We start from the raw sequence: 18,009 nt of genomic DNA, 5'->3' as shown, positions 1-18,009 counted from the left end.
TACCCTCCCAGAGCTGTTGCTTAGGTGTGAACTGCCTCCCGCCATCATAGACACTCCTTTTGATGATGCTCCAGAGGTTCTCAATGGGATTGAGGTCAGGGGAGCATGGGTGCCACACCATAAGTTTGTTCCCTTTTATGCCCATAGCAGCCAGAGATGCAGATGTGTTATGTGCAGCATGAGACGGGGCATTATCATGCATGAAAATGATCTCGATGGTCCAGATGGATGGAGTGGAGGATGGCTGGTTGATGGACACCCCATGCAAACACGACTACGGCGCTAATAAGGAGGAGGTGGAGTAATGTTTTGGGCTGGAATCATGGGGAGAGAGATTGTCGGCCCTTTTAGGATCCCTGAAGGGGTAAAGATGAACTCCATAATGTATGTTGAGTTTCTCAAACAGCACTTCCTTCTATGGTTCAAGAAGAAGAACCGTGCATTCCGCAGCAAGATCATTTTCATGCATGATAATGCCCCGTCTCATGCTGCACATAACACATCTGCATCTCTGGCTGCTGTGGGCATAAAAGGGAACAAACTTATGGTGTGGCACCCATGCTCCCCTGACCTCAACCCCATTGAGAACCTCTGGAGCATCATCAAAAGGAGTGTCTATGATGGCGGGAGGCAGTTCACATCTAAGCAACAGCTCTGGGAGGGTATTCTGTCCTCCTGCAAAACAATTGAAGCAGAAACCATCCAAAACCTGACAAATTCAATGGATGAGAGAGTTCAGAAGCTCCTTTCGAACAAGGGGTCCTATGTGCAAATGTAACATCACCTAGAATAAAGTTTTGAGTTGAAAACTGTTTGATTTCAGTTTGTAATAACCTGCTAATGCTTATAATTTCAAAAATGACCATTTTTTGTTCTTTATTAAAATGAAAAGGTTGAAAACTCTGCTGTGCATAATAATTTGGAACATGCATTTTGAGTGCAGTTTGAGTTTTTTATTTTTAAAAAATATACTGTTATCATAGGCAGTTTGTACAAAAACCTTTCAATTGTACTCTAATAGTTATTTGACTGGAAAATTACAATGACTGCAATTCATATAGGTAATTTGGGAAAATCTGAAAAATTATTATTTGCATAATAATTTGGAACACAGTGTATTCAGCATCCTGGAATCTCCACTACTCGGAAATAAGTCAACCATATCGAGTCTCTACTTCTGGCTCTCGAGAGCTCAGTCCCAAGAACATGAATGGTACAAGGTGTGCATGTGATCATCCGAATATCTGGAGCATGTGTTATATGTACAGTCACACTGTTTTCAGCTACACCAGGTCACCCTGTCAAATATAACCATCACAAGTTTCGACACACCTGTTCATGCAATGGTTTTACTGGTTCTTATTGGAAAGTGCAGTGTGTAGATTAAGACTGAAGGCAGCAAAACAACAAAGGAACACATATGGAAACAAGGAGTGAAGAAACAACCCAAAACATGTTAAACTTTAGATTCCTCAAAGCTTTACAGACCCTTGTTATTCTCACAAGCAGCTTCATCAGGTATCATCTGGGATGGCTTCCAATGGACAGGAATACCTTGTCAAGAGTTCATTTGTGGAATCACTGGCCTACGGGAAGTGTTTGCGACCATCAGGCGTGTTTTGCAGAGGCAGTGCAGCCACTAATAGCAATGATAAAACGGACTCACGAGGAATCAGGAATGTAAACTTTAACACATATTCTGATTTATTTTTATAGATGTTCCTTCATTTTTTGGTTGCCTTGCCTTTTGTGCACATTCCAATAAGAACAAAGAAAATCATTACATGAACAGAGGTGTCCAAACTTTTGACTGCTACTATAAATACACATTGACACTATGTATTTTATATACAGTGTATAGGCACATGTGAGTGACAGACCCAACATTACACATGAACGGCACGTAGAGAGCGACAGACCCGGCACCATACACGGTGGATGGCAGGTAGAAAGCGACAGACCCGGCACCATACACGGTGGATGGCAGGTAGAAAGTGACAGACCCGGCACCATACACGGTGGATGGCAGGTAGAAAGTGACAGACCCGGCACCATACACGGTGGATGGCAGGTAGAAAGTGACAGACCCGGCACCATACACGGTGGATGGCAGGTAGAAAGTGACAGACCCGGCACCATACACGGTGGATGGCAGGTAGAAAGTGACAGACCCGGCACCATACACGGTGGATGGCAGGTAGAAAGTGACAGACCCGGCACCATACACGGTGGATGGCAGGTAGAAAGTGACAGACCCGGCACCATACACGGTGGATGGCAGGTAGAAAGTGACAGACCCGGCACCATACACGGTGGATGGCAGGTAGAAAGTGACAGACCCGGCACCATACACGGTGGATGGCAGGTAGAAAGTGACAGACCCGGCACCATACACGGTGGATGGCAGGTAGAAAGTGACAGACCCGGCACCATACACGGTGGATGGCAGGTAGAAAGTGACAGACCCGGCACCATACACGGTGGATGGCAGGTAGAAAGTGACAGACCCGGCACCATACACGGTGGATGGCAGGTAGAAAGTGACAGACCCGGCACCATACACGGTGGATGGCAGGTAGAAAGTGACAGACCCGGCACTACACCGAGTGCTCAGGGTGGAGCCTTCACGCAGCAGAACATTGTTAACTTGGAGGGCACCAGTGTTATTTCTATTCCTCTGTAGCAACAGCATATGGAGGTTAGATACAGAACATGGAAAAGAGCGCTGCGAACACCGAACAGGGAGGAGCAAGTGTCGGGGTTGATAATTAGTGCGATAATTGTGTATACACATATGTATATAAGACTGAGGCCATCCAGTTTGTCTTTTTTTTTTTTTTTTTGCAATTAAAACCACTCCCATTTTGCTGTGGCCTCTTCCAGGCAGACATCGCTGCAGGTGTGGTTCTGGCCTGAAGTTTTTATACAAGAAAGAATAAAGGTTGTTATAGGTGTGGACCTGGTCAGCAGCTCATGTAGTAGGATATACAGTTTTTACAGGTGTGGACTTTGCTGCCAGGCACTTACAAGCCATTTTCCGGTTACTAGAACACTACTGCATGTACAAATAAAAAAATGATTTTGTATACCCCTGCCAATACCCACTGAAAAACAAAACGGTCTTCAGCAGAGAAATCCCAGACCATATCCACATTGTAAATCCACTTGTACTAAATGTGTAGTAGCACAGCGACCCATGGTACAGCTCCTTAACTATACATTAGGTCTCCTACCATGGAGGTAAACAATGAATGACACATCTTGGTATATTGAGGCATAATGAACTTTACACTCAACATTAGATAATAAATGGGGGTCCTAAACCCTCAAGTGCAAAGCCAACATAGATGGACATACAAAATGTTGGGGGCCTTACCTAAAAGCCCGGCAGTCTCAATGATGCTGCCCCATTGCGCTTATATGCTAGGCAGAAGACAACGATTAAGAAACAGGTCAAGATGGCAAAGTCTCTCTTCATACACAGGCTGCTATAAAATCATCACAGAAACACTTCAGAGTCACCAATAATGACAATAACATACAGTTATGTCCAGAAATATTTGGACAGTGACAACTTTTGGCATTTTAGCTGTTACCAAAATATATTCAAGATAGTTATATAATAAATATGGGGTTAAAGTGCAGACTCTCAGATTTAATTTGAGGGTATTCACATCCTAATTGGAGAAATATTAGGAATTACAGCTCTTTGATGTAGTTGCCTTTTTTTAAAGGGACCAGACATAATTGGACAATTATCTCAAAAGCTCTTTAGTGGGCTGTATGGACTATTCTCTTATTAATCTATCAATTAAGCAGATAAAAGGTCTGCAGTTGATTCCAGGTGTGGTATTTGCATTTGGAAGCTGTTGCTGTGAACCCCCAACATACGGTCAAAGCAGCTCTCAATGGAAGAGAAACAGACTATCATTAGGCTAAAGACAAAAGAAAAAATCCATCAGAGACAGCAGAAATGTTAGGAGTGGCCAAATCAACAGTTTGGTACAGTCTGCTAAAAAAAAAAATAATAATAATAAATAGCGCATAGGTGAGCTTGGGAAGTCAAATAGGGCAGGTGGCCCACAGAAGGCAACAGTGGTGGATGATCCAGAATCCTTTCCATGGTGAATTCCTTCACAATATTCACCCAAGTGAAGAACTCTCTACAGCAAGCAGGTGCTTCAGTGTCCAAGTCTACCATAAACAGACGACTTCATGAGAGCAAATACAGAGGGTTCACCACAAGGTGCAAACCATTAATCAGCCATAAAAATAGAGATGCCAGATTAGACTTTGCCAAAAAAACATCTAAAAGAAGCCAGCCCAGTTATGGAAAACCATTCTTTGGACTGATGAAACTGAGATTAACCTGTACCAGAATGATGGGAAGCAGAAATAATGGAGTAGGCTTGGAACGGCTCATGATTCAAAGCACAGCACACCCTCTGAAAAACATGGTGGAGACAGGGTGATGGAATAAGCATGTGTAGCTTCCAGTGGCACTGGGTCAGGTCACTAGTATTTATTGATGATGTGACTGAAGACAGAAGCAGCCGGATGAATTCTGAAGTGTACAGGGCGATACTTTCTGCTCAGATTCAACCAAATGGAGCTAAGGCTGACTGGACGATTAAAGTGTGACAATTATTACCCAAAACACACTGCGAAAGCAACCCAGGAGATAATGCAAAGAAGTGGAATATTCTGCAATGGCCGAGTCAGTCACCAGATCTCAACCCCATCGAGCAGCATTTCACATGCTTAAGACAAAACTTAAAGTGCAACCGTAGTTTTAATTTTTATTTAATACATCAATAGTAGTCTGTCTTCACTGAATACAGATTTTACCTGAGAAGTGAGAATTTTGATAATGACTGATAAATTTTGGCAGAGAAAGGAGCAGATTTCTCAGATAAGATGTATGACAAATTTGCTTATTTTCACGTGTACTATTAATTTATGAAAGAAAAATTAAAATGACAGTTACTCTTTAAAAGGCAGAAAGACCCACAAACAAGCAACAACAGAAGTCAACTGCAGTAAAGGCCTGGCAAAGCATCAGAAAGGCGCAAACCCAGTGAAATGGTTGTGTCTGACTGTACAGGAACATGGTCTGATCATACCACAGCTCCTGGGCAGGGAGGAAGCAAAAGAGTATACAGACATTACAGCTGATTCTTTTTGTGAAGTAAAACATTTCCCTGTCTGTTTTTAAACAATGTTTTACTTCAAAGAAAGAATCAGCTGTGATCCCCTGCTGTAATGTCTGTATACTCTTTTGCCTCCTCCCCTGCCCAGGAGATGTGGTATGATCAGACACAACCATTACACAGTACACAGCAGGGGCACATTTATAAGATTATCTCAGCACAGGAACATTTTATTTACACATCCAATTGTGGAAATTATTATTTCAAAATCTACTGATTAAAATTAACTTTTGATTGTCGGAAAACCCCTTTAAGTGCCCTAATTTAAAGGAGTTTGCCAGTTTCAGTGAAGTTTTTACCTAGGCACTGTTTGATGTAAAAACAAACAAACAAACTGTACTGTACTCACCCTCCCTGGGTTCAGCACAGAGCCTCTGCCGCTGTCTGTATCATGGTGACAGAACTGCGGCAAATTGCTAAATTCAGCAGCTTTGTCGACGTAATCACAAAAGAAAAAAAAAAATGACTGGCCAGGGAATTGAACATTTGTGAAGTCAGACACTGATGAGGGATGAGAGGGCCGGGTTCACAATCTCAAAGGTGGTCAATGGGGTTGTTTTTCAGGGGCCTAAGGCAAACCCGTGACAATCAACTCTAAAGCATTATCCCTCCTTCACCAAACTTTGGCACAGAGCAGGCAGCTAAAGTTGCCCAAACCCAGAATCGTCCATCAGAAAAGCGAGAGCCAGACTACATGGCGAGGTAATGAATTTGATCCATCTGGAACAATGGAACGTCATGAAAAAACGGAATTCAATGATTAAGAGTGGTGTCCCAATACTTTCACCCACAAAGTGTAGGAGACAAGATGTAGCATTCTTGTGGTTAGAAGCAGCAGCTGCCGGAGCCGGCAGAGCAGTCAGCTCTCCTATAACAGTCTACTGTTCTTCATTTCTCTCTATCCATTCCTGCCCCGATCGCTGTTGACACTGTGTTAGGCAAAGATTCTGTAGACATTGTACACTAAGAGTTTTCTGTAACAAACTTCATAGCTAATAAATTATCAATATGTGGTAGAATAGATTATATAGACACCTAGATGAGGTTAAATGCAAATCTCTACCAATGTGTAGCATGTTTGAGAACTGCATTTAAAAGGCTATGGACAGCTATACACTTTTTTATTATTATTTATTTATTTATTTTTACACCTTTATGTGTATTATGTAGAATAAAATATTTCTGATCTTGGTTTTAACTAAAAAATATTCCTCCTGTTTTTCTGCAGCTTGCATGTATTACAATTCACTGCAAGCAGCTTGATTCTGCTCAATCCCAATTGCGGTCTCACTATTAGTTTAGTCCGCTGGTCCTCGCTCTCCTCTCATGAGCGTGCAACTTAACTCTACTCTGATTTGTCATGTCAAAATAAATACTAGTATTCCCCATGAACCAAAAACTTGGCCTCCATTCAGGTGGGACCTGGTTCCCTTTCAGCGACTTTGGACCTAGCCAAAAATAAGTCACAGAATGATAATACAAAGTTTTCCACAAGGAAATACACACAGGATGTGAACGGTTAAAACACAAAACTTTCATGTGAGGATCTTCGGGAATTTAAATCCTTTACAGATTTATCTGTGATTTCCCCAGCCCTATATGGCAAAACACAAACTACAGATTTATCACCAGCCACCGAGAAATATTGGCTTGCTTACAACAACTTTTTAATATCTATGAAATACAGTAATATATATTTGAATAAGCCATTATATAACAAATAATAAAAGGTGAGAGCTCCAAAAGGTCTTTTAAAAATGTTCCATATGTGGCCTTGGCTGAGCATGCAGGTAGTATAAGATCTAAGTAGCCAACGACAGGAGGGATAGCTAAGGCTATGTTAACACATCATGTTTATTTCAGTTTTTTTTTATTTTTATGCAAATTTTCAGCTGCCTTTTGCAGTACCAGCAAAGTCTATAAGAAACCAGAATTCTCTGTTCACACATCATGTTTTTTTTTGTTCCGGATTTTGTGGAAAATAGAGCATGCCACTTCTTTCAGCATATTTTCATCCATAAGAAGTAATGGATGGTGAAAAAAAACGCATCAAAATTTGTATCAGCGTTTTTTGATGCCAAAATAGAATGGGGTTCTTTTTATCACAGAAAAAAAAAAAAAAAAAAAAGCACCAAAACTGCAAGAAAAATCCTGAACAAAATGCCCTTGAAGATCAGGTTTTGCAGCAGATTTGTGATGCAAAAAAAAAACAAAACAAAAAAAAACCATGATGTGTGAACATAGCGTAACACTAGAGAAGACAGAAAGAATTCAGAAGGATCTAGATAACGGAGAAATGCAAGATTCTACAACTGGGCAAGAAAAATGAAAATAACATCTACAGAATGGGAGGAATAGAGCTAAGCAACAGCACATGTGAAAAAGACTTAGGTATACTAATAGATCACAGACTTCACATGAGACAACAGTGTGATGCAGCAGCAAAAAGACAAACAATTCTGGGATGTATTAAGAGAAGCATAGAGTCTAGATCACGTGAAGTCATTATCGGTCTTTACTCCTCTTTGGTCAGACCTCATCTGGAATACTGTGTCCAGTTCTGGGCACCACATTTTAAAAAAAACATTGAAAAACTGGAGCAAGTTCAGAGAAGAGCTACAAGGATGGTGAGTGGACTGCAAACTATGTCCTACGAGGAACGATTAAAGGATATGGAAATGTTTAGCTTACAAAAAAGAAGGCTAAGAGGAGACTTAATACCTGTCTACAAATATCTGAAGGGATGTCACAGTGTAGAGGGATCATCATTATTCTCATTTGCACATTGAAAACGAGAAGCAATGTAATGAAACTGAAAGGGAGAAGATACAGATTAGATATTAGAAAACACTTTTTGACAGTGAGGGTGATCAATGAGTGGAACAGGCGGCCACGAGAGGTGGTGAGTTCTCCTTCAACGGAAGTCTTCACACAGAGGCTGGACAGACATCTGTCTGAGATAGTTTAGTGAATCCTGCATTGAGCAGGGGGTTGGACGCGATGACCCTGGAGGCCCCTTCCTACTCTAACAATCTATTATTCTAGGACAGATCTGAAAAGCCGACCAAATAACATTAACTAGTTCCAAGACCTGACACAGTTTTGCTCTTCTTACTACATGTTCACAGCTCCGTGTGATCGCATGCATGTCTGACAAGTGCTGCCTATGTACTTGCACTAGTCCGGTCTGTAAAATGGACTAAATTAGAGCATGCTGAAATTTTTTTCTTCCTAGACCTAAATTTCACATGGAAAATAACCCATTTGCTGTAGTACATAGGCCAACAGTGCTCCATGTGTGGTGCAAAAACACTTTTTCAGAAAGACGCCACCCAAAGAGTATGAAAAGTAAGAATTGTAGTGTTCATCAGGTTGAGAACTTAGGAAGCCAAGACCTACAGAAATACACATGGAGACAGGCAAGAAAGACATAATTTTATGTAAGGTATATTCCTATCAACTTCTATAGGAGTTACTTACTCAGCCGTTTTCCGAATTTCCATAGAAGTAAACAGAGAGCAGTGGCCACCACTAAAGGCCGGAGGAGGGTTATGGGATATTTTTACGAAGATAGTTGTGAGTCTGAGCTGGGACCAGTATATATTAGAGCTTATGAAATGGTGTGTGGATATGCCAGAAATGTCCAAAATGGGATTGACCCTTTAAAATGTAACATGTAATAGAGATAGGAAAGAAGTTTTATCTAATGGGGACCCAGATTCTTAGACTTTTTATTAAAGGGAAGCTGTCAGAAGTGAGCCCGATTCCAGCGATGTGTCACTTACTGGGCTGCTTGCTGCAGATTTGACAGAATCCCTGTTTTCTCTGCTGTAGATGTAGGTGTGGTCAGAATGACAAGCTGTGTATAAGGCCGGGGGTTCCCCGAGTGATGATTCTTTCTACCGAGAGACTAGGACCGATTATGCTAATGACACTCGACTCAAACTCTGATCAGAATTTGATGACATCCGAGTGCAGTCCGGTGTTCTACACGCACCTATAGACTCGAATGGGTGCGCGTCATCCAATTTGCAGAGACACTAGCAGCATGCTGCAATTTATTTCTCATTCTGAATTGGCATGAGAACAAAAATAAAAATATCGCAGACCTGCACTGCCCCATACTATAACGCTGGTCAAAATGCTAGACCGTAAAACATTGGATAACACTGGTCCGAGTTATACATTTGTGACAGTGAGCCCTAACCCCACACACCACTGTTTGTCAGCTTCCTGCTTACACTGTACATTGCCAGCCAGGTGCCAATCAGTGGTGGGAGCAGGGTTACACACATTAGCTGGACTGGCCTGCACGTGACACCTAGTCCTCTAAGTGATAATCTCCTGCTGATAAAACACAGCACGCAAAATAATATGTGACACATCCCTGGAATCAAGGTCTCTTGCCCTATATTATGCTGATCTCAGATTAAATAGCAAAAAACCTGCTGACAGTTTCCCTTTAAGTCCATGTTCAGTCTTGGAGAAGACTAGCGTGTATGTATCTATGCCCAACAGGGAGAGCTGAATAAGCTGCTGCTAGAAATATAAAATGGCAGCTCATCACCCTTAACAAAAGGATCAAGACCACTCAAAAGAAGAGTCTCCTACATATACGGATAGTCCGCAGGATCAGCCGGTAATGCTCTAGTATATGACCATAGAGAACACATGGTATACGTTTTTGCAGTGGTCCTCTGCAAACACATACTGGCTAAATGGAGGCCAAATAGAATACACATTTGGCCTCTGATGAATGGAGGCCTATGGGAACATTACAGTATACGTTGGGAAAAATTCCCGATTCCCACTTTGTGAATTCTTCTATTGTGCAGCCTTTACAGCCAATCTCATATCAGTTCTGGGATGAGATATGAGACAAGTCACTACGGGGTGATAATGGTATCACTGTAGTTATCGCCAGTCTGGATCTCCTTGCTACAATCACCCTATAACTTTTTAGGGAAGCAGTAACAGAAGCTTATAGCTGTGGGACCCTGAAATAAACCGGCTTGGGTGTTTTGCGTGAAAATCTGAAGCCTCAGGATGACAATTTGCCAGCACAACCCTTCATTTATTATTCAGTAAGTCCCTAATATAATGCTTACACATGCCTGTGGCTATAAAGGCTGCACAATATAAGAATTCACAAAGAGGGAATCGGGAATTTTTCCCCAACATATACTGTAACGTTCCCATAGGCCTCCATTCATCAGACGCCAAATGTGTATTCTTTTTGGCCTCCATTTAGCCAGTATGTGTCTGCAGAGGACCACTGCAAAAACATATACCATGTGTTCTCTATGGTGGACAGATACCTATATGTGGCGCCCCTGAGGGTTTAGTCGCCACAGGGGTACTGCACCTCAGTTCGAGGTGTGGTATCTCCTCTTCCAGGTAAGGATGGAGCATCTCTCAGGACCCCACTTCACCACTGCACCACTCCTGTCCTGTAGGGGGCCTAAATGCACCAGGGTGCTGCCCCGGTCCGGGATAGAGGAGATGGGGGGAAACAAAGATAGGGGTAACCATGTAGTGGGTGAGGGTGGAGGACACACTTTTAGGAAACACCTTATTGATTCATATTTAATCTACGGCCATCTTAAGTTCAAGGTCTTTGATTGTGGTCTTCTGTCAAGATCCAGCAAGAGGCTGTAGCTGGCTGAAGATTCACGGTCCTCGTACTCTGGCCTTGAGACAAGGAACGGGTCAGAGTTAACCACTGTCTCTACCCGGTCAAGGTCCTGACCTAAGAAGGCCTGGAGGGGAGCAGAGGAGATAGGCTCCACAGGCAAAAGGATCCCAGGGGGATACGGATGGAGCGGAGTCGCCACCTGTATTCTTTACTCTGGCCTAGCCAGAGGGATTCCTGCTGCAAGAGGGGTGACCGGCCCCCGATATCTGACTTTGTTACTTCACGTCTCAGTCAGAGAAACCCGGAGGCTTAGTGGATCCCAGGGGGATACGGACGGAGCGGAGTCGCCACCTGTATCTCTTACACTGCGTTTATCCAGTGGGACCCGGCCTTACACCACGTTCATACCACACACAGTCAAGAGAAGACTCAGTGGGAGAACTTACCAAGGAGAGGAACACACACCAGCGGGGTCTCGACAGGTGCTCCTGATCTACCTGGGAAGTGCTGAACCCCCTTCCCGGTGGCCGCAGTACGCCGTGTGTAGCGGAGAGAAGCTTTGCGGCTGAAAATTCATCTAAAGTGAGTAAAGACCCGGATGACTTCATACACCGCCTCAGCTTGTTTATTCCTGCGCGGCACTGCACCCACCATACTTCCACATTGTCCTCTTACCCGCTGCCCTGAGGCCTACTCCGCCTGTGGGGAGTAGTACTATCTGAGCTGCTAGAACACCGGCCTCAGAGGACTAACGCAGCGCTTGTGGCTGTCACCAGGAACCGCAGGTGGTGTAGTTGAAATACCACTCATCCTTGAAAGCCCAATATTTTTATGTGACAGCCCTGGGCATGGAACGGGCCGAGGCAACAACTGCATCCCCCTCAACTCCTACACTGACCCGGCTCCGAGTAACCCCACCGCTCAGGGAGGGCAAAGTAGGTGTCACACATATACATCTACCCTAACCATGACCACTGTCTGGTGCATATCTCCTTAGCATATGCACCCAATAGTGGGCACAAATCATGTATTAACCTAGCCTAAAAGTCATACAAATCTCAACAAAAAAAAGGATATCTTGGCTGATTGTGCACCAAAACTCCATGATGATTTACGAGAAGACATTTTTCCAAAACAGACAAAAATATTTGTCAGTTCAGGATACACGATGCAGCTCGCCAATTAGGTTGTGAAATGATCATGGATTTGCTCTGCAGTTTAACTTTCTCTTTACTTTGCAATGTCTGAACGCAGCTGACGAAACAATGGAGAAGCAACACAAATGTGTGTGGGGGGGGAATCCGAAGAACATTTGAACATCAAAGTGAAATAAAATTAGCCTTTCAAGCATTTTTTTCATTGATTTTTAAAGGTGCATTTTGGAGCAGACCTACTGCAAAAATCTCCATCTGAACATAGCTTAAAATGGAAGGAACACGGAGGTACAGTGTGATCTCACCGAGGACCAGGAGTGCGACGTCTAGCGGATCAGTATCGCACGATCCCGTGCATCTGGTAGTACGCAGGTAATGGCCCTCATATCCCGTAACCCAGGACATGAGTATAAACACAAATGGTACCATCCTGAACAACGAGCAAATAAAAATAACGATGGCTTGTATCAGCGAGAATGAATATTGGGGGCTGTCATCACTCCATTAAGTTATCTGGCATAATGGAAGAGACGATAGAGACGGAAGAATTTGAAGAAATCACCAATGGTCTGATACATGGAAGAGATGTAAGGCCAAATTCACACATCCGTTTTTTTTTTTTTTTTTCTTGCATGCAGAATGAAAAACAAAACATTTTCCATCAGTGTGCTGAAGCTAATTGTCATCTATTTTTACCATCAGTGTGCAATCTATTTTTCAGATATGCAATGATAAAAAGTCTCAGACTCATTTTATTTGCAGCAACAATCAGTCTGCAAAGAAACGTATATGCGAAGAGCCCCATACACTACAATGGGCACATATAACACAGAAAGCAACACAGATGTCTGAATGAGGACATAACAGTGACCATTAGTTACTATGGGCATTGCTCATATAAGGGCTTAGGATCAGTTTTATCAGCGGAATTAATGGGCCAGCTATGGACAATATATGACTAGGAACAATTGTAACGGAGCCCAGGAGCTGGAGAACTTAAGGGTAACTGGGGAGCATTTGTGTGAGCGATACTACCCAGCACATGCAGTGGGGGGGGGGGCTACAGAGGCTAGAAAAGTAGCAGCCGCTCCATGGTGTCGTGTCTGAGGGGGCCAAAGTATTCCTCTGCCACTAATCCATCAAGGCGGATGTCAGCTGTAACATAATACTGAAAGGCTGCAGCTGATCAGCGACCGATGACTGGCTGCAGTGGTCACAGGACTTCGTGTAACCGCTAGGAAACACAACGCTGACATCAAATGAACAGTGCAGGATCAAAGAGGAGTGTTCTTTACTCCTTTATATTGAGCACTTTAGCAGTTAGAAGGAACTCGTCACGTGAAAAAAACACTATTAACCTGCAGATATGGGGATAATCTGCAGGTTAATCGTGTTGTGAACCTGCCCGGCGCCTGCACTTGAAGCCCTGCTGCCTGAAGGAAATGTACTTTATCCAGTTTCAGTCATGGGGGTGGCACTGGTGCGACTTCAGTCACTGCTCTGTGTATAGAGAACGCCGGCTGTAACCGCACCCCCGGAACTGAATGACAGCAGCTCAGCATTACAGCCCGGGGGCACTTAGTGGGGGGGGGGGGGTTACAGCCTCCACTCTCTATACACAGTGCGGCGGCTGAACCCACGCCTACATGACTGAAATCAGAACGATACTGGGAGCAATAAAGTTAGAGCCCCGCTGCCTGGAGGAAATTAAGTGCAGGCGCCGGGCAGGTCCACAACACGATTAACCTGCAGATTAACCCCATATCTGCAGGTTAATAGGGTTTTTTCACTTGACAGGTTCCCTTTGAAAGGGTTATCCGGGACTAAATTTTTTTACTGTGGGCCTAAGGACTAACAGGCAGGTAGTTGCCAACTACCTGCCTGTTGTGCCTGTCACAGACGGCTCCTGCCGACATCACGTGGACAGAGCTGCGGCTTCTCATCCGCTCTGCTGTGATGGGGAGTGACTGCCGACGTCATGCTGACTGACAGCTGCAGCTTTCTCCCAGGAGAGCCGACTGTCAATCAGCAGAGCAGAAGAGCAGGTCTGTTGAGGTGGAGCATCTGAATCACCGGCAGGACCAGTCTGTGACCGCTCTGAGCCGGCGCCAGTTAGAACAGGCTCATAGTAAATTTAGTGCTGGACAAACTCCAAAAATAGAAAATCCCTTTAAAGGGGTGGTCTGGTCATATAATATTGATGACCTCTTCATCAGACAAGTCATCAGTATTGTATCGGTGGGGATACAACACCGGCGCCCAACGACTAGCTGTAACTTGCTCTGAAGACTGAATGGATCTGAAAAAAGCCCCTGCATTCAGCATGTAGCGGCCGCTGCCAAGTCCTGCAGAACAGCTGTGATCAATAGATGAGGTGCAGGTGTGCAGGACACGGAGTGTCTGCTACATCCGTACAGTGATCACATCCAGAGCAAATAACAGCTGATTGATGATGTTCCCGGGTGTCGGACCCCCACTGATCCGATATTATGAATAAGCCAACCCCGTTATTGTAACGGAGCCCTGATTAACAGGTTCACACACACACACACAACTTCTTGAAGATGGAAAAAAAATAAATAAAATTGGACGAGTTTCATTTTAGGAAATGTCTGGGGTGTTGGGGGGGCACAGGGTTTTCTTTTTCCTAGTGTTTTTTTTTTTTCCACATGGTGTTTGCAGCCTTTTGACTTGACAGTGTCAAGTTTCGAGCCAATTCTGTCAGGCATCCACCTCAGAGAAGTGACACGTCACATGGATTGTTCCATGCGGGCTTAACACCTCGTTGGATAGAAAACGGTCAAAAAAAATTAATGAACTGCAATGAGGATTTTCCATTCAAATCAACAAATCAATAGCGGATTTCGTAGCTTCATAATTCAGTTAAAAAACCTCCGTGTGAACGTAAGAGGTCGTACGACGGATGGAGCCCACCATACGTGGCTGGCAAGCAGGTGCCACGCTCTTCCCACCACTGCTGTGCGTACAATACCTAGAATATACCCTACAGATATATAATATATACGGTGACCAATCCCTAACACTGCAGCCGATCACCACAAACTAGAGAAAAGCAATACAACACTTCCAGATTGAAAGAACTACAATCCCCAGCATGCCCTCTCAGCTTATCACTGCCAGAGCATGCTGGGAGTTGTAGTTTCAGAACATCTGGAGATCCACAGGTAGGAGACCAAGTGTGAATGGAGCAGGGAACCAAGTGTGAATGGAGCAGGGACTCCTAAGAAGCGCGGGTGGGAGCCTCCGTGTGTCTCCTCACAGCTGAGCGCTATACTGAGCCCAAGTGTCCACAAGTAACACAGTGACATAACGATCCCTGCAGGGTCCTACCCAGCCGGCTGCTGTTCATCTGGGTCACTCTCCGGGTGTTCTCCTCCAGGATCTGCTCCTGGGACTTGGTCCGCGGGGGTCTTCTGCCGACACACTGCATGCTGGACCCCACGGCATGGACGCCCCGCCGCCGCCTGTCACCCCGAGCACTCACTACTACAAGAAGCCTCCGGGGAGACGAGAGTGCATGGAGGCGGAGGGAGAGCAGGAGGCGGGCGGAGGGAGAGCAGGAGGCGGGCGGAGGGCGGAGGGCGGAGGGAGAAATGGAGGAAAACAGGGAAAAAGGCTCAGTCTGGAGTCAGCGCGGACCTGGGGTGACTGGTGGTATAATGCCCTGTATATATGGGGGGCAGAGACCCCCTGTACAGCCCAAATCACTGCGCGAGAGGTCACCCATAGCAACACCCGGATGTCTGCATGTGTGTCTATATAAATATATGAGAGAGAAAGAAAAGGGGTTTGGTACCGTTCTAAGGTGTCATAACTACAAGAGTATCTTGTTTTTCCCACTGAGAGCAAAATATATATGTAATATATATATATATATATATATATATATATATAAATAATATGTGTGTGTGCAGCTATGCTTAGTATGTTATCCACACTGATGCAACTTTTGTTCACTGCAGTAAATTATACAGGTACGCTATATATATACAGTATATGTGTGTGATGTACCTGTGTGTATATATATATATATATATATATATATATATATATATATATATATATATATATATATATATGTGATGTAAAAATTCAAATAAGATTATTTATTATAAAGATTAGTAGCAGTTCTGCTTCAGAGTCCTCCCCCTAAACCCTGTCCCTGACCTCGTCCTACCAGCGCTGTGCGTGACATTATTAGGAATCTTACACGCCCCACAGACGACGTCAGCAGGGTAAATTCACCAGCGTCGTGAAGGTGAAATCCGCTTGATACCAGTTTATGCTGATGTGACGCAGATTTCACCCTTCACAATGCTAAGGATCAGTGTGCGGCTTGGGCCGGGCTCAGACGGACGTATTTCTCTGGCCATACTTAGACTGAATAGCGGGTCTCCCAACCCAAATTTACAGTCCCATAGACACCTATGAAGCTGTAATTTTAGGCCTGGAGACCCCGCGGCAGTCCAGGCATTGCAGTCCCTATATGGACTATGACATACACCCGTCTGACACTATTCTCTTGCTATCCCTCCCCACCTCCATGTGATTGATGGCTGCTCAGCAGCACGGAGCAGTCAGTAGATCCCATTGCGGTGGTGATTTTTTCAGCAGTGGATTATCCATTTGTGGGCAATATGACGTGTTTGAACTTGTCTTTTACTACCCTACCAAGTAATTTAGTTATTAGCTTAGTGATACTTAGAGCAGGTGCATGCGATACATATCTGCAGCGGATTTTCTATCCAGATTGTATATTTATTATTAGTGTTCTATAAGGTAAGCAATACTAGCTCATTTCCATAGGCGTACAAAATATGCGTTATTAAAATATGGCATGCACTTGTTTCATCTAGTTTGCAAATTGCGTGAATATAGAATACAGGTGCATCAGATTTCTATTTTTCCCCCAATAAAAAATAATACTAGAGAATGCAAATACTGATGGAATAATGATGTGTCCTGTATCATCATCCAAGTTGCAGATCGGAATTGGTGGACATAGCACACGCTTGTGAGAAACAGACATAACTGGGAGAACTGCTAGCACTGATACAAACAGCAAAGGGATTCTGTGCTGAATGGGATTTGGGCGGCCTTTCTCCATCATGCCCCATCTGAGAATACTCATACACATATACTGTACATACATATTCACACCCACATATATATATATACACACACACATTTTGGTGATGCACATGTTCAGATGGCCAGAAGTTGTTTGTTTTTTTTGTCGGTCTTTAAATTCTCATTCGCGCATCAATTTTTCACACAAGAGTTCTATCCTTTTTTTTTTTACCAATAGCACTTGTACCTATGACAGGCTATGGTGTTGTTCACATGTAAGTAATTTTTTGCGGGCTGAGTGATCTGCGCAAATCGCAGAGACGTGTCCGATATTGATCGGAATATCAGATCAAACTCGACAATGAATGTCTATGGGTCCGTGAAAAAAATGGACAGCACTCTGATGCCATCCATGTACTGTCCATTTTTCACTGCCTGATAAATAGGAGAAAGTGGAGAAACTTTTCTTTTCTCATCAGTGGAAAACTGAAAAATTTATGAAACTTTGACCGAACTGATAAGAAAAAACAGTGGGGTACATACTGTCCTGGGAGGGATTCTACAATACATACCAAAAGGGGGAACCCTCACTAATTATCTCTCACTAACAGGATCTAAGACTTAACTTTTATTAAATATACATAAAGGAGGGTGTAGAAATAATCTATTAAAATTGCTTTGCCCCCAGTTTGCTAGTTTGACACTTTATATTGAGCGAAAGTTGCTGCTATTCCTATATCAATGGCATCCCGGGTGCAATAGTTTATAAGCAAAACAGGGCAAAATATTAAAATAAGTCCCCCCTACATGTTTCACCGTTTACACGGCGTCATCAGGGGAAGGGACACAAACACTAATGATTATATTACAAAAACTCTGATTATAAAATCTGAAACTGACCAAAATCAATAGCACCCAT

At 43.6% G+C, this 18,009-nt stretch overlaps 1 protein-coding gene across 2 annotated transcripts in view; it reads right to left on the bottom strand.

The window, feature by feature from the left end:
* Positions 1–18,009, bottom strand: part of PLCD1 (phospholipase C delta 1) — a 112,279-nt gene that overhangs the window by 57,218 nt on the left and 37,052 nt on the right. Inside the window, exon 1 of one of the 2 annotated variants that reach the window (XM_073677771.1) lies at positions 15,351–15,567. The exons of the other annotated variant lie outside the window; for it this stretch is intronic. Coding sequence (XP_073533872.1) covers positions 15,351–15,450 — 100 coding nt within the window. The 5' untranslated portion in view covers positions 15,451–15,567. Of the gene's footprint in view, positions 1–15,350; positions 15,568–18,009 lie in introns of those variants that run through there. 2 annotated transcript variants of the gene reach the window in all.

This window comes from Phyllobates terribilis, unplaced genomic scaffold, assembly GCF_046119375.1.
Source record: "Phyllobates terribilis strain yellow unplaced genomic scaffold, ASM4611937v1 Scaffold_4__5_contigs__length_816908805, whole genome shotgun sequence".
Taxonomy (NCBI): Eukaryota; Metazoa; Chordata; class Amphibia; order Anura; family Dendrobatidae; genus Phyllobates; species Phyllobates terribilis.
This window is presented reverse-complemented; position numbering and strand designations above follow the sequence as displayed.